This window comes from Desmodus rotundus, chromosome 10, assembly GCF_022682495.2.
Source record: "Desmodus rotundus isolate HL8 chromosome 10, HLdesRot8A.1, whole genome shotgun sequence".
Classification (NCBI taxonomy): Eukaryota; Metazoa; Chordata; class Mammalia; order Chiroptera; family Phyllostomidae; genus Desmodus; species Desmodus rotundus.
Window position 1 is genome coordinate 47,705,671 of NC_071396.1, and position 22,477 is coordinate 47,728,147.

General features: G+C 56.2%; 1 protein-coding gene across 2 annotated transcripts in view; it reads left to right on the forward strand.

Moving 5' to 3' along the window:
- The first annotated feature begins 412 nt into the window (after positions 1-412).
- The window catches only part of SLC25A48 (solute carrier family 25 member 48), a 36,934-nt gene continuing 14,869 nt past the window's right edge, over positions 413-22,477 (forward strand). For both annotated transcript variants that reach the window (XM_024575114.3, XM_045183906.2), the window contains exons 1-4: positions 413-603; positions 5,417-5,460; positions 9,880-9,951; positions 12,062-12,320. In XM_024575114.3, the coding sequence (XP_024430882.2) occupies positions 510-603; positions 5,417-5,460; positions 9,880-9,951; positions 12,062-12,320 (469 nt within the window). In that variant the 5' untranslated portion in view covers positions 413-509. The remainder of the gene's footprint in view (positions 604-5,416; positions 5,461-9,879; positions 9,952-12,061; positions 12,321-22,477) is intronic.

The following is a 22,477-nucleotide window of genomic DNA, read 5'->3' on the forward strand; positions in this document are numbered from 1 at the left end:
CTAGAGAAGTAAGCACTTCTGGCTCAGTTGGACATTTAGTCAGAATTATTTCAGTGCTGTTTTAGCTGAAAAGAGAATGTGTCTTCACAGGTAAATAATCTACTTCCTGACCTTGGATAAAGCACCCTTCCCTCCCCTTTGTAAGGTACTTTGCAAAAATGTCCCCGAAATCATTTCCAGTGTCAGACGCTGTGTGAACAGTGACAGGCCCCAGCAGGCACTATCGCCTCAAGGCGTCGAGGTTCCACAGTTGGCAAGGGAGAGGGCGACGAGGTCAGGCTCAGGGAATCTCCCTGGTGGCCGTGGCATCTTCCAGCCTGCGGAGCGCGGCGGCGCGGGGCGCACCGTGGCCCCGCCTGCCTGCTGCTCCTTTAAGGTCCGCTGGGGGCGTGCTATCCTCTCGGCAGGGGACGGGAGACGAGGCTGGGCGTCGGACCCGCGGGCGCTCAGAGGATCTGGCAGTCCGCCCTCGCGTGCCCCTCCCGTGGACCACGCCCCGCACACGCTAAATGGGCACCCACCCGGACCCGGGCGGGCGCGGCGCCGCAGCCCCGGCCATGGGCAGCTTCCAGCTGGAAGACTTCGCGGCTGGCTGGATCGGAGGTGAGCTCACCCTGGAGGAGCGGGACCCCCAGAGGCGGGTGTGCTTTAGGGAGACCGCGGGGTCGGAGAGACTGAGGGGTGGGCCAGGCGCCGCGTGGGCCGAGTTCACGTCCCCAGCTGGGGACACGGCACTCAGTGCCGGCGCTTCTCGCCTGCGCCCGGGTAGAGCCCGCCGCCCGGCGCCTGGGGTCTTGCGGGTCCCCGGCGGCTGCCCGCGAGAACTCCGCGAGCCTCACAGAGGTTCACCCGAGCTCCGGATTTACCTCCAAGTTCGGAGACACCTAACCTGGGGCTCGGTCGGGTAATGATTAAGCCGCTGGTGCAAGCCTACAGCCAATGGAGCGCCCCGGCGCGTACACACCTTTCGGTGACCCGGTGCGCACTTTAATTTGGGGACGTGGCTCGCGGCTCGCAGGAACTTGTAGGTGAGGGTGGCGCTTGGTCGCTGGCCCCAGGAGCGGGATGCGGAGCCCGACTTCGTGATCAGACTGGTCTTAGAGGGCGCCCCGGGTGGAGGGAGCAGATAATAGGCACCCCTCCCGTCTTCAGCCGCTGTCAACTGCTCAGGACCCTGCTTCCCGCACTGTGGTCCCCTCGTAGCGCCCCGGCAGCCTCTCACTCTCTGCTGGCCCTGAGATGGGTTTGCTTGGTCAGGAGTTTCATACATTTCCTTGTCCATTCTTCTCTTTCCGATAGGTCTGTGCCTCCTCTGCTTAGATATAGGTGGGGGCATGGGGGGCGGGGTCAGAGGAACTTCACTTCCTGTCAAATAATATCTTTCTTTTGGCCCCATCTAAGAGGCTGTCAGCCAAGGGATGTTGGCAATGCAGCTCCTCCCCGAAGACCAGATAAAATAGTACTGAGGTGCTGAGGCAGAGGCTCTGGGGGGGCAGGGGGGAGGAGCAACAGGGCAGATCCAGGTCCTTCCCCTCTGGCATCCCCCTCCCAGCTGGCAGGAGTATGCTTCTGTCTCCCACAGATGGCTGCAGGGCACTGCCCTGCTTCCCCCTGTCCTGGGCAGAGGTCATTCCTTTCATGGTGGGCAAGTCTGTTGACACAGGCTCTTTTGGGTTTGGCTGGGGCATCCCCTCCTAATTTTCCTGCTCAGGGGCTGCACCTGGAGGCCCACCGTGCACACCCCCCTTCAGCCATTCCAAGGGAAAGCGTTCTCTCAGCTGCTTCCTTAAGTAGCCAGGCGACTTCAGCAGGGCTGTGGGTGGCTGGGTTTAGACCCCGAGTCGCCCCAGCACGGAGACCTTCCCCTGCCCAACAGTTCGTGGTGGGCTGTCCCTTATTCGGGAACCGTCTGTGCTTTGGGGACGTGAACATGTCCTTTTTTTGCTTCCGTGAAATGGTGGTGAGTGTAGCAACAGTGAGTGCGTAGTAGGTACCAGGTGCTGTTGAAGTGCTTTGTGCATATTTTAAAAACAACTCTATTAAGGTTATTTTACATGTTGTAAAATTCACCCATTTCCAGCGTACAGTCCCGTGATATTTTTAGTAACTTTGCCAAGTTGTGAAACCATTACCCTAAACTGTCGCTTCTCGGCCTTTGGGCTGAGATCAAGCATAGTGTCTGTTCTTACCAGCCCGTTACACTGCACTCGTTTTGGACCGTCTTCATCCCGCAGGACGATCCCTGTTAACCACCCCCCTCCCTCCTGGCAAACACCACGCACCCGCAATGTGGCTCTGTCTGGAGAGCCTCTTCTGGACAGTTTATGTAAATGGAACCATAAAACATGGGGTCTCTCGTATCTGTTTATTTATTTCTTTATGATTCCAGTGAGGTAGCTGCTGTGATTCCATCCCCCCTTTACAGGTGCGGAAGAGGACGCGCCGGAGGTGCCCTGTGCACCGTGAGCCCAGGCCGGCCAGCCTGGGCAGCCTGGCTCTGGGGGCACCCAGACCCCTGTACTTGGCTATAGCTGTTTTCTTTCTTTTTCCTTTCTTTTAAAAAAAGATTTTATTTATTTATTTATAGAGAGAGGGGAAGGGAGGGAGAAAGAGAGGGAGAGAAACATCGACCAGTTGCCTCTTGTAGGCACCCTGACTGGGGACTGAACCTGCAACCCAGGCATGTGCCCTGACCAGGAATCGAACCGGTAACCTTCCGCTTCATGGAAGAATGCCCAACCAACTGAGCTAGATCAGTTGGGGCTAGCTGTTTTCTCTCTTAATGACCTTGCATGATACAATTTTGCCATTATATCCCTCAAGTTTTGTTTGAAATTTCACTGGCCTGTGAAGTCCCAAGGCCTGGAAACCGGCTGACGTGATGGTCTGAGTTGCATCCCTGCTTTCTGATGGGGGGGCTAAAGGAGCGGGAGATGCTGGCCCAGGGCTGGACCCAGGGGGCTTCCCTGGGCTGAGGGATGCCCACAGTGAGGGATGCACTCACTGGGGGGCGGCAGCTGTAGCCTGAGGACCAGACTCCTTTGTTCCCCTGATGAGAGGGCTTCATGTGGAACGCATATGCCAGCTCCCCGCTGCCCATGACCTTCTGCCTCTGCCCAGTTCTGTGGGAGGGAGAGGCTGAGCAGGGTCTGGAGGTTCTGGACCCAGGAAATGTTTGCTCTGGGATTAGCTGGGTTCTCTTCCCCTGTAAAGATCTGAAATTTCAGGATCCCTTCCCCACCTTACCTGGTGAGCGGAGACACTGTGTTCCTCTCACTGTGATGGGGAACTTGTCTTAGAAGGATGGCCCTGCTCGAAGTCACTGACTTCCGGGGCCAGGGCTGCTTCCCCAGGTGGCCTCAGGGTGGCCTTCTCAACTCCAGAATGGTTCAGGTCTCCTGAATGTGTGCGGATGGGCATTCTTCTGTGGAAAGACCCAGAGTATTCATCACCTATTCAAAGAGGTGATGGATCACCTTCTTTTAAAAAATTAAAAAAAAAAAATCAGCCCTGGTTGGTGTGGCTCAGTGGACTGAGCACCAGCCTGAGAACCGAAAGGTTGCTGGTTCGATTCCCAGTCAGGGCACATGCCTGGGTTGTGGTCCAGGTCCCCAGGTGGGGGCGTGAGAGAGGCAGTCAGTCCAGGTATCTCTCACACATTGATGTTTCTCTCCCTCTCTTTCTCCCTCCCTTCCCCTCTCTCTAAAAGTAAATAAATAAATAAAAATCGATAGCAACAGCATCTCTTTCTGAATGTCCTTGAAGTGCCAGGCTCCCTCCTGGTACCTTACGTTCAGTTCCTCATGTACTCCTACCCTCAGGTGGGTGCTAAGATTACTCCCACCTACGCATGCTAACTGTGAGGTGTAGGAGAGTGAAGTAGCCTGCAGGCAACTGAAAAGTTTCTGGGTCTTCTCTTCACACCCTCCCCCTTTTTGGAGACGAAATTTACATAACACGGAATTAACCATTTTAAAGCGCACTTGCGTGACATTTGGGACATTCCCAATGTTGGGCATCCCTCGCCTCTGTCTAGTTCCGAAGCATTTTCCTTGTGCCCAGAAGAGTCCCTGGTCCCCTGCAGGCGCTCCACGGCCCCTGCCCAAGCCCTGGCGATCACTCGCCTGCTTCCTGTCCCTGAGGGGTTCTGCATTCTGGGTAAGTCATGTAAAAGGAATCAAATGGTATGAGACCTTTGGGGTCTGGCCTCCCTCATTTTCAGAATGTTTCCAACATTCATCCACACGGTGGCCCATAACCAGCCCTTCAACTCCTGGTATGTCTGATAATGCCCCGCCGCATGGAGAGGCCGCTCTTTGTTTATCCCTTAGTCCAGGGACGCGCCCGCCGCTGGGCTGTCCCCGCCGCCCGGCCTCGAGGGCAGTGCGGCTGCGCACATGCGTGTACGCGCACTAGTTTGAGTGCCTCTGTTCCCTTCTTTTGAATATTTACCTAGGAGTGGAATTCCTGGGTCATATGGTAATTCAACGCTTAACTTTTTGAGGAACCGCCAAACTGTTTTCCGCAGTGGCTGTACCATTTTACATTTCCACCAGCAGGGTCTGAGGGGTTCAGTTTCTCCGTATCCTCTCCAACACTTACTTTCCTCTTGTTTGGTTCACGATACAGCTGTCCTAGGGTGTGCAGGGAATCTCACGTGTTTTCATTGGCATTTCCCTAATGACTAATGATGCTGGGCATCTTTTCATGTACTTGTTTGGCCATTTGCGTATCTTCTTTGGCGAAATGTCTGTTCAAGTCCTTTCCCCACATTAAAAAAAGTTTTTTAGGTGTAAGAGTTTATATGTTCTGGATACTAGGTTTTCATCAAATATACGATTTGCAAGTATTTCCCCCCATCCTGCAGGTGGGCTTCACGTTCTCGATCATATCGTCTGGTGCGCAAAGGTTTAAAATTTGTGTGACGTTCGATTTGTCTGTGTTTTCATTTGTTACTTGTGCTTTTGGTCTCTTATCTAAGAATCTGTAGAAAATCTCAGATCAGGAAGGTTCCCCTGTGTTTTACTGTATGATTTTCATAGTTTTGGTGTTTCCATTTAGGTCTTTGTTCTACTTGGAACTGATTGTTTTATAAGGTATGAGGTGGGGGGGGGGGGTTGTCTAGCTCACTCCTTTGCAGGTAAATACCCAGTTGTCCCAGCACCTTCACCCCCCTTTCTTTGGGAGGAGGGGCTTGTTTCTTGATGCAGAGCCGGGGTTACTCCATTTTCTCTGCCGTCCTCCTTGCCGGGGCCGGGGCCGGGGCCAGGCACGCGGCAGATCCTCTCTGGTGACCGGGCTTTGACCAAATAGGCGAATGCCAGAGCCCAAGCCCTCTGTCCTGTGCCCAAGAGCCAGCAAGTGCAAGCGAGGAGTCCAGGGGCTAAGTGACCAGGTCATCTTTTTCAACCCACAGGCGCAGCCAGTGTCATTGTCGGCCACCCTCTGGACACGGTCAAGGTACAGTAGCTGTGTTTGTCATGTCCTCTTGCCTCAGGGCCTGGCGTGAGTCTGCCTCTAGGACCGGGCCGGCCGTGTCTGTGCCCCAGAGAGTCCCCAGCCCAGGGCAGGTCCTCTGCGCCAGCCAGTGGGCGTGTGGTGCCGGGGGGCCTGGTTTGGAATGGCTCTGCCCCCCTTACTTGGCAGTGATTTTGTTTTGGCGGATGTCTCATTCTGTCTCCAGGTTCTCATGAACTGTGGGGAGGGGGGGACACTGGTGAGCGACTTGTAGGCCCCCGTGGAGCTAAGGAGCCAGGAAAGGCTTCAAATGAGCCCAAAATTGAAGGCTGGGTTTCAGGTGATTAGAAAAGACACTTCAGGCACAGAGAACAGCTTGGGCAAAGGCACTGAGACAGGGCCGCTCTGCGGGGCCTCTGTGGAAAGGCCTGTGTGGGCAGCGTGTTGGCGCACCAGGCTTCTGACAGCAGCCGCGGGTCCGAATCCAGGAAGGGGAGGTCAGCACCCAGTGCTCGGAGGCCTTGGGTGTCAGATCAGGACTCTGGACCTGGGTCAGGAACAGGAAGCCTTTACAAGTCAAGGAAGCTCCCAGGTGTGAGGACTCTGAAGCCATCGGGGCCACCTGGCATGGGGTCATTAAGCCCCTCGGTCTGCAGGTATAGAAGCTGGCTCAGAACGGGGAAGGGGCTTGCTCAGGGCACACAACAAGTGAGAGCGTGAAGGAGTGAGATGCTACAAAGGGGCATTCTTGGGCTCCACTCCGCCCCTGCCACCGGTCCCCATGGTGAGCAGGACGCAGAGCCGTGCCCTGAGAGTGCGGCCTCCGGTAGGGACGCCCAGGTCTGCGTCTAAGGCTCTGCTGGGTTCGCACCCAGAGCAGCCTCGCAGGCCCTTCTCCTGCGGCTGCTGCCGTCTCCTCTCTCCCTTTCTTGCCCCCTGCGTGGCAGTGGCCCTGCCTGGGTCAGAGCCAGGCCTGCTCTCTGTGTGATGGGGAGGTCAGCCTACTTGTCTTAAATAGTTAGAGATATTTCCTGGCTCCTCTTGTCCCTCATACGGGCACTGCCTTTTGCTCACGCATCAACCGCTTACTGGACACTTTGGGGGGCGCAGTGGGTCTGGCAAGGCATTGGTGGTGAACCAAGCAGGTGCCATCCCTGTGCTACGGGCCTTGCAGCCACACTCCTAATGCAGGTGAGCTGCCACCACCTCCTCGCACAGGCAAGCCTGGCCACCCTGGGCCTGGCCACATGTTACCTAAAAACGCTGGAGCTCCCCTCCTTGTCTCCCCTCCGTCCCGGAGCCTCTGGAGGGAACCCTTGGTGACACATAAAATCCAGCCTCTGCTCAGCCTGAGAGCCTCCCTGCTGAGGCTCTGGGTCCTTGTGTCTCCCCAGAACATGCCCCTCCTTCCTTCCTCCTGGCTGACATTTTCTCTAGAGTCCCTGCCCACTGCAAAAGGTCCGGGCAAGAGCTTCAGATAACCTGGAGTGCAGGCCCAGGCTCCCCGCCTGCTCTCCCGTGGCCGGGACACAGCACTCCACCTCCCTGAGCCTGCAGGTCCGTGAAGCAGGCAAAGAGCACCTCCCCGGCGGGGCGGCCATGAGGATGCTCCTGTGACTCTGAGGACAGAGCCCTGAGCAGGCCGCTCTCGCCCTGATGCACTGGGGCGTGTCTGAGGCCCCAGGACTGGCCTGTGGGGGGGCCAAGCTAGGAGGAGCTGCCTGGACTGCTGAGGTGGGTCCAAGTTTCCTTCCCCAGCCCGCAGCTGCCTCGTCACAGGTGGGAGAGCAGCCCCTGGCTGCGTGGTGGCAGTGGGGCTGGGGTCAGGATTCTTCCCTGGCCTGAGGCACTGTGACCAGGGTTTCCAGTCAGGGCCTGGCTGCCTTTCCACCACCTAGCCAAGTAGGAGAGAAGAGATTTGCACTGTTTTAAGCCACTAAGTCCTTTATTATAGGCAGTTAGTTGCATCAGACAACTAATACACGGAGTCATCTTTCTTCATCTGTAAAACGGGCATAGTATCGATGCCGCATAGCGTTTCTGGGGTTCAGTGAAATACGTTCGGGGAGGTGCCCAGTGTCTCCCCAAGCATGCAGTTGGTGCACATTAAATGGCAGCTCCGGATATGATTGGAAATCCCAGAGGCTTGAGCGGTGAGGCTGGCCTCCGTGGGCGGCAGCCTCCCACGTGCTCCGCACGGCTGGCAGACCTTTGCTCTGTGGCCGTGATCTGGGTCTGGCTCTTTGCTTGAGTGACTTGACCACTCAGCCTTCCTAGTGGGGCCTTGACCCTGCTGCGGCCCGACCATTTTTGTGGACTCACCCCCCGGGCCGGCCCTGCGTGCTGGGGCCAGCGGGAAGAGCGGTCAGCCGCAAGCCAGCCCTACACGGGGCAGAGAGCGGCCTGCTCCCCCACATGCCCTGGCCTGCGTCCATGCCCCGGCTGGGGACACCCCAGCCCAAGGGGGACCTCTGTAGTTCTGTTTAACCAGAGGACGTGAAGACCCAGTTCTCACCTCGCGGCACCTTCCAGCGCTCTTCCCCACCACCCAGCCCTCCGACCCCCGGTCTATGTCCCGCATGGCACGTGTCCTCTGGCATATGTATTTACTTGGGAATTACTTTTTATCGACTGTCCCTTCCAGCCCCATTCGGTCTAAGTCCCACGAGGGTGGGAGTTTGTTTTCTCCACCGTTCCGTTCCCTGAGATCGGCCGGTGCCGGCTATAAAATAGGCGAATATTGGTGGAGTGAGTCAATCAGTGCATTTCTCTGATTGTGAAAGTAACATTTTTGAACGGCGTGACACCAGCAATGGATCACACCCATGGGAGTGCTGCGAGTTCCCTCCAGCCACCTGTCCGTGGAACTGTTCACACAGAGGCCTGTCTAACTCAGCCCGGCCGTCAGCCCGGCCTACTTGCTCGGGGTTGGGGGGGGGGGGGGCGGGATGAGTTGGAGGGGTGGGCCAAAGCAGACTTCAGCTTTGTATGTAACGCTGAAATTTTTTTTATTAAGAGAATGTAGTCCCATATAAGCTTTGTACTTAAAATTATTTTGTAATTACATACGCTAGAAATAACCAAAGTAACCCCTGCTTATTGTGGGAAAGTTGGGAAATGAAGCGAAGTTCAACGCAGCAAAACAGGACCCACAGTCTCCACCTCAGAGACTTCACTTCCAGGACTCTGTTCTCCCGGGGTCTCCTCCACTTGCCCACGTGTTGGGCTCAGGCTGTTAGTGTGCAGCGTCAGCGGCACCCTGGGCCTTAGCTCCTCCTGGGACTCTGGGTTCGGGGGCGGGGGCAGGGTCCGGATCTCCTCCTCTGTGGTTCTCACGGTCCCTTCCTCCCGGGCACAGCACGTGTGGGTGCTAAGGAAGTGCTTTGATGGAGAATGATAGGCCACACATCCTCAAAGAAGCGGATCCCTCCAAGGCCAGGGTAAAGGGCCCCTGGGCTCTTTCATGGACTTACTCAGACCCTCTGTGCCCTCATGGTGCCCCTGGCCACCACAGCCAGCCTTCATGGAGGACACCACAGTACAAAGGGGCTACATGAGCGTCCCATGTGGCTCCAGGGACAAGAGGGAAGTAGGAGACAGCCCTGCTTCCCTTGGAGGGGTACCCAAGGAAACCCTGAGTAAACAGGCAAACATGACACCATCGCAACATTTAAGATCAGACCAAAAAGATGAGCAGGTCCTGGAGGAAGAGCCCCCCAGGGGGAAGAGCAGAGGTGGAAAGTTCTGGAGGCTAGAAAGAACAGATGCTCCAGGGAATGTGCTGTGCGTGGGGGGAGGCTGAGAGGCAGGTGTGGACGCTCACGCAGGGCCTCCTGCGAGCGAGCTGGTGGAGGGTGTGGAGTGTATTCTGAGTTGATAGGACACTGGAGCGTTTCGCACAGCGGCGACTCAATTCATCAGACCATCGAAAGGCAGTCTTGGTCAGGGAGTGGGGCGGAAGCAGGAGGCCGTCGAGGAGGCCAGGCCGCTGCCCAGGTGAGAGGTGAAGGGGCTCTGCAGGCTAGGCAAGCAGGTCACCCCAGGGGGCATTTAGGAGGGCACAGCGACAGGCAAGATGGGACGGAACCACGCCACCAGTGAATTTTTTGTATGCAAGAGGCAGGGATCAGGCGTTCCCAGACCAGCATCGTTTTTGCTCAACAAACTGACCTTTGTTCTTCTTTGGGACCAAGAGGGCTCCTGCTGCATTTAGGAAGGACTGAATGGGAGACTGAGGGACGCGGTGCAGGTAGGGGACAGAGGGCCAGCCTGTCCAGGACTGAAGCCCAGGCCTCCCCCCTGCCTGGGTCCCTTCCGGCAGGGCCTCCCCTGCTCAGCGCCTCAGTGCAGGACGCTCCGCGTCTTGGGGACAGTGGGGATGTGAGTCACCTCCGGGCCTCATGCCCTTGCCTCTCTCCACAGACTCGTCTGCAGGCCGGCGTTGGCTACGGGAACACCCTCAGCTGCATCCGCATGGTGTACAGGAAGGAGAGCGTAAGTGCCCCTCGGGCAGGCTGCTGGAGCTCTACCCACCGGGGCCTCCCACAACACGGGGCGAAGCCCACCCAGGCACGTCGGGCAGGAGGCCAGGTTGTGCCCCATCACACTTGGCTCAGTTTCCCTGCTCACCCCGCACCGTGCCCCAGACAGCATGTGCTACCCGAGCCCCTAGTGCAGTGTTGTTGGAGAAAGAAACAGGTTTTGTGTAACCTCTCTGCAGAAATTCTGAGGAATTTAGAGCCACAGTGGAAAACTACTGCAAAAAAACAGGGTGACTTGTCAGGTTTTTCAAAACCAAGTGAGTGGCCAGGACCGCATGCCCACAGGCGTCCCTTCATCCCGGCGTGGCCAGGGCCAGGCACTCCGACGTCACGCGCCCACAGCCAGCTTGTACCACAGGTCGCTGGAGACCGTGGGACCCAAGGCTTTTCTTTGCAAAGGCGAAACCTGAGTGATATTTTATAGAAGATGCATCGGGGCCCTTCTCGAGCGTTGCCGTGTGCTTTAGAGGCCTCCCAAGGCCCCTTTTCGGGGAAGTTAAAACAAACTTTAAAATTTAGGATGACAAGACCTGTTGATTAAAACGATGCTCAGGTGCCAGCCCCATGGCAGTCCACGGCTTTGCGTGAGTCCCGGGGAACGTGGCCCCATTGTGGACCTGGAGCTCAGGAGCCTCCCGCCCGCACCTGGAGTTTCCCTGCAGACCCAGCCTGTCTGGTGTCGGGGTGTTGCCCTAACTGGGATCAGCTGCTTTAAACTCGGGGCCCACCGAGTCTGCCCACCCGCACTCGCTGTTCCGGGCTCGTGAACGCTTCCTCGGTGCCCTGAAAAGCTACTGTTGATTCTCCCGGTTGGCACACGTCCCCCAGTGTCTGCCAGCCGGTGGCGACCGTGGGCGTTCGTCTGAGACACAGAAGCTCAGGACTCTGCGATGTCCCAGGTTACCTGAGGGAGAGGCTGAAGCGGGGGGTGCGTGCGTGTCTCTGCTGCACGTGTGCGTGGTAACGAGCCCACGTGAGCTGCCCTGTCTCTGGCAGGTCAGGGTTAGCCTGTTTGCGTCTAGCCTGGGGTTTGTGCGGCAGCTTCTGGTGCCTTTTCCCCTTTGGCAAGGGGCTCGTGCACACCGCCCTGACTCCTCCGGGCCTGTGGAATTTTCCGGTGTCAGCACAGCCGCTGTGGTGTCCACTGGGAGTGCAGCGTGGACGGGACCCTGACCTCAGCCTCAGCGCCCTCTCCTCGGCCTCTTTTGCCCTCTGTGTGTGCAGAAGCCTCTAGCTGCTGTGTGTCGAGGGGTTCCTCCCTTGAGCTGTTCTTCCAAGACACTCATGCTCAGGGCACCCCTGGGGGGCGCTGTGGGACCCTCTTCTTAGCCCCTCACCACAAGCTTAGCGCATTATATATATTTTTAAATTTGTTATTTATTTATTTTGAGACACACACACACACAGAGAAACATCAACTTGTTCCCCTTGTTTATGCATTCATTTTATGTCCCCTGACTGGGGATCGAACCCACAACCTTGGTTTATTGGGACTATGCTCCAACCAGCTGAGCTCCCCCAGTGGGGCTCTTAGCAGGTTGTACTTTAATTTGTCCATCCAGGTTCACCCCTCCCCCACTCCGCCCCCAGACCGTGAACTTGGTGGAGGCTTTTCTTCCTTCCTGTTGTCCCCCAGGGCCGGGCACATGGCAAGTGCCCGGAGAATGCGTTTGTTGGAGTGGCCAATGAGGAGGGTGTGTGTGATGCTTGGCAAGCTTGCCACCCACGAGGGCTCCGCAGGCCCCCCTGGGCCACAGCCCAGGGGCACTGCCACTCTGTGACAAAAACACGCTCCAGGCCCAGGACACCACCTGGTCCAACAAGACTTCCCGCAGAAGCCGGTTCCTCCTTAGGGCAGGAAAGTCCCCACCCGCCCCTGTCTCTCCTTTCACAGCAGCACCCTGTTGTGTCCTCTTGGCTGGCACCTCGGTTTATTTTTGTGCTGTCTCCCCCTGGCCCGTAGGACCCAGCCCTCGGGAGGGCAGGGTCTGTGCCCAGGACTGCGAGGGGGGCTTGGCATGGGCCTGCAGTTCTCACGCTGCCTCCCCCGGGGTTCCCCACAGGTGTTCGGCTTCTTCAAGGGCATGTCCTTCCCTCTGGCCAGCATCGCCGTCTACAACTCCGTGGTGTTTGGGGTCTTCAGTAACACGCAGAGGTTCCTCAGCCAGCACCAGAGCAGGGAGCCCGAGGCCAGCCCGCCCCACACCCTGTCGAACCTGCTCCTGGCCAGCGTGGTGGCTGGTGTGGTGTCCGTCGGACTGGGCACGCCCGTGGACCTCATCAAGATCCGCCTGCAGATGCAAACACAGCCGTTTCAGGAAAGTAAGAGGCCGGGAAGGGCCTGGTGCCTGGGCGCCTGTGACCCTCTCTTGATTCACCACATCTGGGGTGTGGCTGTTAGCATCCTTCTTGCTGAGCGGGGCCTCCACTGGGTCACAGAGCAATCCTTACTTTATCTAGAGTGGTCATCTCATTGGTCAGTATGACTACGTGCCGGGCACCTGCTAAGACGTCTGCTTGTGTTCTTTTCCTTCGTCTTCTTAGCCGTTCTGTGAGGCAGGTGCTGTTATCCTCTCCATTTACAGAGGAGGAAACTGAGGCTCCCAGAGGTTAGGATAGTAATTCAGGGACACTCGGTGAATGACTGGTGAGTGAGGACCAGCTATGTAATTTGCAGCACCCAGTGAAAAATGAAAATGTGGGACTCTTGTTAAAAAATTATTAAGAATGTTAAAAGGGTAGAACATTAAGCCGGGCATGGGGACACAGGTCTCAAAGCCGTACCTGCCCCGGGTACCAGGGAGTGCGGCCAGGGAGGCCCTGCACCCACGCGGGCTGCAGGGCATGGAGGGGGCACTCCTCTCCTCGCCCTTGCTGCTCTGATTAAAGCTTCGTTTCTGGGTCCTCGGGGTGTTTTGCGGCCACTCCTGCACCACAGCTGGATCCATGATCCTCCCTGTCACCTCAGGTGGCCAATCGGGGCTGACTGCTCACGTGGATAAGACCCCTCTCCCCGGCCAGACTTCTGCATGTGACCCCTGAGTCCACAGAGGCGGGGGCTCCACTGTGCCCACAGGTGGAACTCGGAGAGTTCGCTCGGGGCCACCCTGGCCCAGCACTTCTCCTGCCGCAGCCCCGGTGCCTTGATTCAGTCCAGGACGGGCCTGCACACCCTCTCAGCCTGATGCCGGTGCTGCCCACGGGGGCGCGTGCAGGGCCTGGGGTCTCGCTGCCCGGAGGAGGCAGGTCACACCCACTGGACGCCAGTGCCCCAGGGCCCACGTCACTGTCAGCATCTTGGGGATGCAGGGCAGCAAACACGCTGGCTCATCTGTGGGGTCACCGAGCATAGCCCCACGGGGGCCAGCCCGGAATATACAGAGGGGGGGGCCCTACCTCCACCACTCAGCATACTGAGTCCTGTTCCAGGACAGTTTCATTTGACCAGAGGGTGGCCCCTCTGAGCAGTGTCGGAGGCTTGCCGATCTGGTCCCACCCCAGGTGAAAGCTGAGAGGTGGGGGAACGAAGGGCATCGTGACAGGCGTGGCCTCCACGCTGGCCTTCTGCTCTGTCCTGTCCACCTCAGAAAAGCTTCAGTTGTTCTCGGATGCAGAGCAAATCCCTCCATACATCTTAAAACTCTTTGAGGACCAGGTGTTGGAAAAGTCTCAGTGAGGAGGCTCCTTAGCTCCTGGGAGCCGCCCTGCTCCTTCACAGCCTGGGCGCCTCATTTCTGGAAGTGGAGGAAATAGGGGGAGGCATATGGGGGGGCAGCCGGCCTGGAGCCTGGGGGAGATGTTTCTCGGGTAACGCCTTCCTTCAGAAAGCCTGGGACATGTGGAGGGAGGTTAGTTGGTGAGTGTTCTTCTCCTCCTCCTTCTCCATTTAGCAAGAGGAAATAACCAAATTTAATGCACACATGTGTACGTGAGCCCCGCATACACGAGAGTCAGAGGCCCCACGTGCAGGAGCGATTCAGATACAGGAAGGAAGCATGGAGAGATGTGGAGGACATTCCGAGCCAGGGATGAGGTGAGGTGCCTTGGATGCTTCAAAAGGTCACTGCCGGATGACAAGAGCAGACCTTTACTAAAGAGAGGTTCGCCCTGCCCTAGTGATGGGTCAAAAGGGGTTGTCTCTGACCATCTCTTCTGGGCAAGACCTCTAATAATTGCTGAGCTTTCTCGACAGTGTTTGGATCTGTCCTCTGTCTGCCCTCACCCCCTGCACCTTCACTGAGGAAGGTGCTAGAACAGTGGATGACTTTACAAGCCAAGGCCTGAGCTATGTTGGTCCTGAGGCCAAGCTAGAAGCCTCTAGAGAGTGGAGGAAGAACGGGAGGCAGACAGCAAATAGCAGGGCCCAAGCAAGGCCCCAGAGCTGGGTGTGCAGTGCCTGAGTTTGAGGGAGCTGAGCAGCCGCTGCCAGCAGCTGCCGAATGGCCCGTGGTGTGTCTGACGCTGTGCCAAGTGCGGTGGTATTTGCATCATCTCATTGAGTATCCACCCTGACAGTGAGAGGTCAGTACGACTCTGCTCATTTACCCAGCACGCAATGGTTATGCACCTGCTGTATGCTGGGCACAGGGCTAGGTGATGGGAACACAGTGGTGAGCAAAAGAACCCGCCCTGCCCCTCTCGCAGTGCTCTGCCCACATCAAAAACACAGCGGGCGGAGGGAGCGGGTCAGGCTCTCAGCTGACTGGGGGTCAGGAAGGGCCCGGAGCAGCTGGTAGGAGGGGCAGCAGGAGAGGCTGGAGGTTGGGACTGTGCCCCTGGCCAGGGCAGCCCCGAAGGTCACCCATGCCTGCTCGCCTGGGGGTGGCCCAGCTGGGCTGGGACCATCCAGAGCTGCCCATCCTCAAAGTCGGGACTCTTCTTGAGCCTGGCTTCCTGGAGACGCCCGGGGAACAGTGAGAACATGGGGACCTCCCCGTGCCTCTCCACCGAAGGAGGCACTGACAGCATCTCCAAAGGATGGGGTTCCCTGACCCTGCCCTTGACCTCAGCTTGCCAGTTCATTGTGGTGCCAGAGGAGACTGGTTCTCCTAAGTAAACACCTCAAGGCAGTGACGGAGAATGCACACGCGTTTGTTCAGTCCTCCCGGTGTGCCAGAAACTGGCCTTTGGGAGCTCAGGGACGTTGTAGGCGGCCAAGAAGGTTCCCGCAGGCAAACATTTCTCAGCTCTGCACAGCTCTAAGTCATTAGTGCCTGGCCCCAGGGGCTGAGCTGTCGGTGCAAAGAGGAAGACAGTTTAGCTGAGTGGGTGGAGGAAAAGTAGAAACCAAGATTGGAGGGTCCACCTCTGCTGTGCCCCTCACCCCTCCGATCTGGGCCAAGCCAGACTGGGCAGAGCAGTGGGGGCTGGGGGTCCGGCGTTTCCTGAGCCCTGATCCTGTGCTGAGAGCCTGGCGTGTGTTCAGTCTTCACAACCCAACCCCTAGACAATTACAGAGGGGGACAGAGGCCCAGAGAGGTTCCACGGCTGCCTGAGGTCACTGCCCTAGTGGAGGTGGTGCCGGGAGGGGACCCAGGCCTGACTCGGAGCCCCTGCTGCTGTTTCTGCCTCTGGCCCAGGTCTTTGTAGAAGCTGAGGCGACCCTTTGCACAGAGTCGCCAAACCAGCTTTTAGCTTTAGGGAGGGATGTGGGCTGGGAACATGTCTCCAAAATGACACTGTTCAAGTAAATGGCACAGCTCATGGATTCCCAGGGGTGGGTCTGAGTTCTGTGGCTTTGGGCAGCTCCTCTCTGCATGGTGCAGTCTCCTCACTTCCCACCCCCGCTGCTTGGGCGAAGGGCTTGGTGGCCACAGGTGCTGAGGAGAGTCAACAATGGGGGGTGGAGCAGGGGAGACAGGTGAAGTGTCACTGGGCCATACTTTCTGCCAGGACTTGCTCCAGAACAGGAGGACGGAGGCTGTTTCCTTCCTTGTACTTGTTCCTCGGGACCGTCCAGGCCCGAGGAGAAAACTCAAAGACTCATTAGGACCAGGGAGGTGAAGAAGTGAGCAGAAGTGACTGGCCAGCGAAGCCTCTCGCACTTTTTGAGACCCTCAGGCCTCCCAGCCCACGTCCCGTTTTCCTCTGTTCCCTGAGACGTGGCCACAGAACAAATTTCACCTTCCGCATCACGGCGCTGTTAGAGACGCAGGAGTTCAAGCATGTGCGTCAGCGCTGGCGTCCGTCCGGGAGGCAGCAGGGAGTGGTGGGCCCACGTCCTGTCTGCGGGGGCCTCGACAGCCCCGCTCCTGCTCACTGTTGCCACATGGCCTGGACCTCCGGATTTTTAAGAGAAGGCAGAAAGCTAGATTTTTCTGTGGGGCCTTTCAATTGGAAATGATTAGATAATGCATTTAAAAATAAAGGCAAACAGAACCAAACCAACATAGCACTGCGCAGCCCAAAGCACCGTGTGGACTGCGCGGCGTGAGGCCGGGGAGGGAGGCAAGCTGTGGCCTCCGCTCTGGGTCCACCCTCGCTGCGCCGTGGCTCCGCCGACAGGGGCATTTCCATCAGCCTGGCTCTACCCCAGAACTGCCCGCCCATTCCCTGGGTGGTGACCATGAGCCACGAGAGATGACGCCCATGTGGCAGAGCCCCGTGCCAGACGCCTCTGGCTTCTCTGCTTTGGGACATTGACAGGTGGCTGGCAGGTCGAGCCCAGGTCCTGTGGTTGGCAGGTGTGCAAGTATGAAGCCTGGTTGTCCATCAGTGGTGACCTTGGTTGAAAGTGGGCAAAATACAGAACATTGACTCTCGAGGGAGAAAACACCCGTCCGCCCAAATGCAATCACTGTTAGTACGTAAATGTGTTTCCTTTTCTTCTTTATACACATAGATTAAACATCTTAGCAGATTGTACTCGTTATAGAGACAGCTTCATATCCTATTTTAACTCAACATTGTAACGGAAACATGTTTATGTTATTAAAATTGTGTATAAAATCACTTCAAATCGATGGGTAATATTTTTAAAAGACGTGCAGTGTTCCATCGAATTGCATCGAATGCGCACACACACACACACACACACACACACGCACACTGAGCGGGACGATGTTGTGTGGTCAGAATTCAGTTTCTGGAGTGAGACCACCCGCTTCTAATCCTCATCCGGTGCCAGGACACTGTGGACGGCTCACCTGACGTGGCCCAGCCGCAGTTTACTCATCTGCAAAGCAGGCACCTGGCACGCTGAAAACACGAAATCAGTGTTAGCTAGAATTCAGTAAACTTATTACCTACTTTTTTAGATCCTCATCTGAGGGTCTGTGTTTATTGATTTTTAGAGAGAAGGGAAGGGGGAGAGAGAGAGAAATATTTACGTGAGAAATGTTCATCGGCTGCCTCCTGTACACACCCTGACCAGGAATCAAACCCACAACCTAGGTGTGTGCCCTGACTGGGGATCGAACCCATGACCTTTTTTGGTGTACGGGATGATACTCCAACCAAGTGAGCCACCCAGCCAGGGCAGGAAACATCGTTTAACAGTTGCCCTAGTGATGAACAATATAGGTTGTTTACAGTTCCTCCTTTTTAAAAAATAGTGATATGATCAGCAAATTTGTCCATACAGAACCGCCTTCATTTAGGATTATTTCCCTAAATGTGTGGTCTCTTTGACTTGTGAGTGGGTCAGAGGCTACGGCCATTTTTAAGATTCTTGGTACAAATGTGAAATTGGTATACGGAAGGGCTTTACCCAATGATGTTGACAGCGGCTGGAGTTTAGAGGGAATTTCCGTTTGGCCTTGACCACGGTCACTTCCCCATGGCGGTCCCCCCTCCTATGCACGCTTCCACCTCGACTGAGGCTTTCTCCTGGGGCCTCTCCCACTTGGCAGACAGAGAGGAGTTGCCCTGAGTCCAGTTGGCTGTGGACTTGACAGTGAGGCCCCTGGAGAGAGACCCTCCCTTTTAAGGCTGTCATCACCCTCTGCCCAGGCATGCGCCTCACTGGGTGCCCTGGTAGGCCTGCGCTGCAAGCCCTGGCCCCTCCACTGCCCAGGGCAAGTCACATCCTGGAGGCTGCGGCCGATGCCACTCATCCTCCCCTACCCGGGGGCTCTCAGGTCTGGGTTTTCATGAAGAGCCTAACTACCGTGCGGAGCCAGCAGAGGGCAGAGTCTGAGGGCGCAGAGGAGCAGGCGCACTAACTCTGTGCTGGCCACCCTGGTGACTTCCCAGGCCCCGCAGGAGGCACAGGGCTGACCCGCACGCCTGTCAGAATTCGCTCTTGGACTCACTCAGACACGAGCGTTTCCAGAGCTCTGCTCCGAGTCCGACACGGCAGGCACATCAGAGGTTTCAAACCACAGCCCGTCTTCAGGCAGCACACAGTCTGGCAGGAATTCAGATGTGGAGGATGCGAAGGGCCCGTGGAAGGCTCCGGAACCTCAGAACCTGGCTCTGCAGATCGAAAGGTCTCCAAAAGGGGTGGAGAAGGGAAAAGTCTTTTCCAAGTTGGGAGAGGAGAAGGAAAGAGACAATTCAGAGAGCATTTTGAGGGCAAAGAGGAAGGAAATGTGGGAGCTTTTTGGCTCGCCCCTGTTCAAGATAAACTAAATAGAATAAGGGGGATAGGGAGAGGCCAGGATTGGAGGAGGAAAGGTCCTCTGGGCATGACGAGAGGAGACACACTGGGCTGGAGGGTCACAGCAGAGAGGTGGGTCTGGGCAGGCGAGGTCACCAGCTGTGCACCAGGACACAGAGCCTGTCTGAGCCCAGGAACCCCCGTGCTGGCAGCTGGAGTGAGACCATTTCTCCAGCTGCCCTGAATCTGTGAAAATGTCTGTCTGCAGATATCACCTACTCTGCCCTGGGGGCCTCCATCTATCAGTTGGTCTCCTTGGCAACAGTTTTATTGCTACTATAAAGATGTGTGACAGCCAAGTCTGGCCTTGGGGAGGAGCACCCTTCTGACTCAATGGATTGTCCAACAGTTCCCTAGTGCGGGGCAGGACTTTATCCTGGATGCCAACTTCCTGGAGGGAAGCCTGCACGGGAAGGCAAGAACCCTTGGAGCATGCCAAGGGGCACAGAGAACTGGAGACCAGCCAGGACCATACGGCCAGGGCCTTCTTCTACAGCAGGCTCTGGGCTGCTAAAGGAAGTGAGGGCTGGAGCAATGGCAGCCCAGAAGTGGAGGGAGAAGGTTTGTGGAGAGGCCAGGCATTCAGCCATGTAGTTCCAGAGGAGTCCTTGAATTCTGGACGGTGTAACTGAGTCATTTCCAAACGGTGGCCCCACACAGCTACCAGAGATTGATAAAGGTGCAACAGAACACACCGCTGTGAAGCTATGCCCACTGGGGACACATCTGTTTGTTCTTTGAATCAATGGACAAGAGCAAGTATTGTCCTGATTGGTGGACTTGACACCAGTGTTGGGATTCACTGTCTCCCACAGTACGCTTGGCAGCGGGCCACCACAGCCTCAGGTTGGCAGGCCCAGCACTTCAGGAATCCAGGATCCGGGGTCCGGGATCCGGGTCATCGCAGGACAGGACAATAAAATTAGGAATGATCACTATTTGCCTCGAGGAGAGAACATTTGCCCACTGTGCATTTTAGGAGAGTAACTTTGCCAACATTCTCACTTAGTTTTCACAAAAGCCAAATGAGGCGCACGGGCCACTACCCCTTCCCCTTGCACTGGGTCGTACACAAAATCACACTGAGCAGCAAAGCAAATCTCGGCTGCTCCTAACCCAGGGTTCTTTCTACAAAACTGTCTGGATACCTTGCACCCTGCAGGTCATGAGGAAACTGCTGGACTCGGCAAACAGGAGCTGGGCAAGAGTCTCCCAGTTGGTAATATGCTGGGGAAGCGAACTGAGGGGTTACACCAGCCTGCTCCAACCCAGGCCACTGAGATCACACCCAGCCTGTCTGCCGGAGGAGGCCTGCCCGTGCCTGGGTGTTCCATAGCACCTGAGACCAGTGCGGTAGCTGGGGCCACGGTTTGGAAGTTCCTTTTAGTATCTGCAGCCTCTGGCACAAGGACCAGACAGGGCCAGGCTTGGATGAACAAGGAGATGGGAGGTGGAAACTTGGGTGGCCCCAGTTCTGAGATCTGCCCGATCAGATGCTCCCGTGTTCATTGAATGGATGTTGAAGCACATATATGGGGCACAGTATCAGGCAAGCACAGGGCCACAGTGCTCTGGGACACACCACCGTGTGTGCTTCCTGCCATCCGGAAGTTCACCGATGGCAGGAAATACCAGTTCGGGCAAAATAGCAGCAATCAGGACAGACCATCATAGGGGTACAGCCTCTGGCCTGGGCTGGGGGCTCCCAGCTCCTTCTAAGAGTCCCTTTTCAATGTATAAAATGGGGTCCAGCCCACAGGGTGCCAGCCATCCTTCCAGCATTCGTGGGTTAAGAAAACCCATATGTCAAGAGACTATTATTAGTAATAACGTTTAATATTACTAACTATTATTATTAGAATATTCCGGGCTGGGACTGCCTTCTGGGTGGAGTTCGCATGTTCTTCCCATGCTTGTGTGGGTGTTCTCTGGGTGCTCAGATTTCCTTCCACACGTTAAAGATGTGCACGGGAGGTGAACTGGCGTGTCTAAGGTGTTTCAGTGTGAGCGAGTCTGTGCGTGTCCCTGCCACGGAGGGCATCCTGTCCGGGGTGGGTCCTGTCATACCCTGAGCTGCCGGGACAGGCTCCAGCCCCCCAAGACCCTGAACTGGAATAAGAGGGCTGGAAAATAATTCTCGTTCTTGTTTCTTATCATTGTTTCTTAAATGGGTGTGTAGCTCACATTTATTTTACTGTTTGATCTTAGAAGTGTTTGGGGTCTTTATTTAGAAGTTTGGTGGTGCTTTTGTGACCAGAAATATGCCACAGGAACCTAACTCTTGTTTCTATCAATTAGCTTGTGGTGAAAGTGGTTCCTTGACACGTCGTTTCACTTAAAGTCACAGGGTCCAGGAATCTACCTACGACGTTAAGTGGGGATGCACCATCCTGACCCGGCACCTGGGCTCCTTCCTGAGGGTCCTTGAGCGAACGACATGCAAAGCCGTGGATTTCAGTTGTTCGCATTTCCAAGAGCTGCTTGCCCGCAACCTCCCAAGCCAGTTTTTAGGGTACAACAAAATTTGTTTTTCGCAAACTAAAATTGGCCCGCTGCTGGAGTTGCCAGGAATCCTGATTCAATGCTTTTCTCAGTCCCCTGTCCTGGCTCCCAGGCCACACCTCTCAGGGCCACGCCCCCCAGCTGAGCCACGCCCCCGGCTGAGCCACGCCTCCTGGCTGAGCCACCCAGCCTCTGAACGGCTGAGAGCGCTTTCTGCTGTTTTCTGCTTTCGGGTCCCAGATGACTCGTCCATACCCCCATTGCTAAAGCAGATGGTAACAGCCATTGCATGAAAGAAAGATTTGCGTCTCATTGAGTGACCCATGATGTCGCAGTCCTTCACCCTGAAAAGCAGGGGGAGGTAGGTGGGCTTGAAACCTTCGCTCTGCCTGAGTGGTCTGGGACCAAAACGGTTTGCTTCAGGCATAAGATGTCGTTTTCTCCGTAGGGTGTGCTGAGGGTTGTCAGCACTCACCTGTTGCGCACTTGCTACCTGTATCTTTTATTGAAGGTAAATTCTACCCCAATTTAAAAAAAGCAAACTGAAAACAACAACAACAACAACGGCAGGTCTAGGAGGCCAGAGAAGGCTCTTGAGAGAGTGATGAGTCTTCGCGGGCAAAGAGGCGAGAACGGGGAGCAGGTCGCGCCAAGAGCGTGTAAGCTGAGTGCATCAAACACACCCCGGTGAGGAAAGTCCTGTTTGCTAGAAGGGGGGCAGCGCACCCTTAAAAATGTCAGAGTCATAACAGAACAAAGAGGCTGTGGAAAGGCTCCGGATTAGAGGAAGCTAAAGAGAGAGGACAACTAGAGACAAAACCGGCCTGGCCTGGATGCTGTCGGGAGAGGGGAGGAGCTCTGGAAAGGTCATCATGAGACCGGCGGCAGTGGGAGAATAGATGGCAGGTTAGAGTCCCTGTCTTCAGTGTGGGGTGAGTAACCGCTGAGTGCACGGAGGCAGGCAAGACGGCAAGGCGGGGCCCTGTTCTTAGCAAACACTCACCCTGATGTACTTCGGGGTGAACGGCCATGGTGCATGAAACTCCCCCTGAACTGGTGCAGAAAATAAAGTCATACATGTATTCACATGCACAAGAATGTCCTCACTGTTAACCTTGGAGGAAAAAAGAAGTACGGGGTTGGATCTGGTTCACACTGCTGGTTCAAGTTCGGCCGATTTTCTTTTTGCAGCAGTGAGACCTCCCACAAGGCGGGCCTTGCCCACACCGCCCTGTGGTGTGGAATTCCTGAAACGCACATCGCACCCACTGCCGGTGCTGGCTCGTGCAAACCCAGACTCCAGGCTGGGGCTCGCTTACCTGGAGAGGAACACAGCCTGGGGAGTGTGCGGGAGCGTTTCCTTATTGCTCACTCTAGA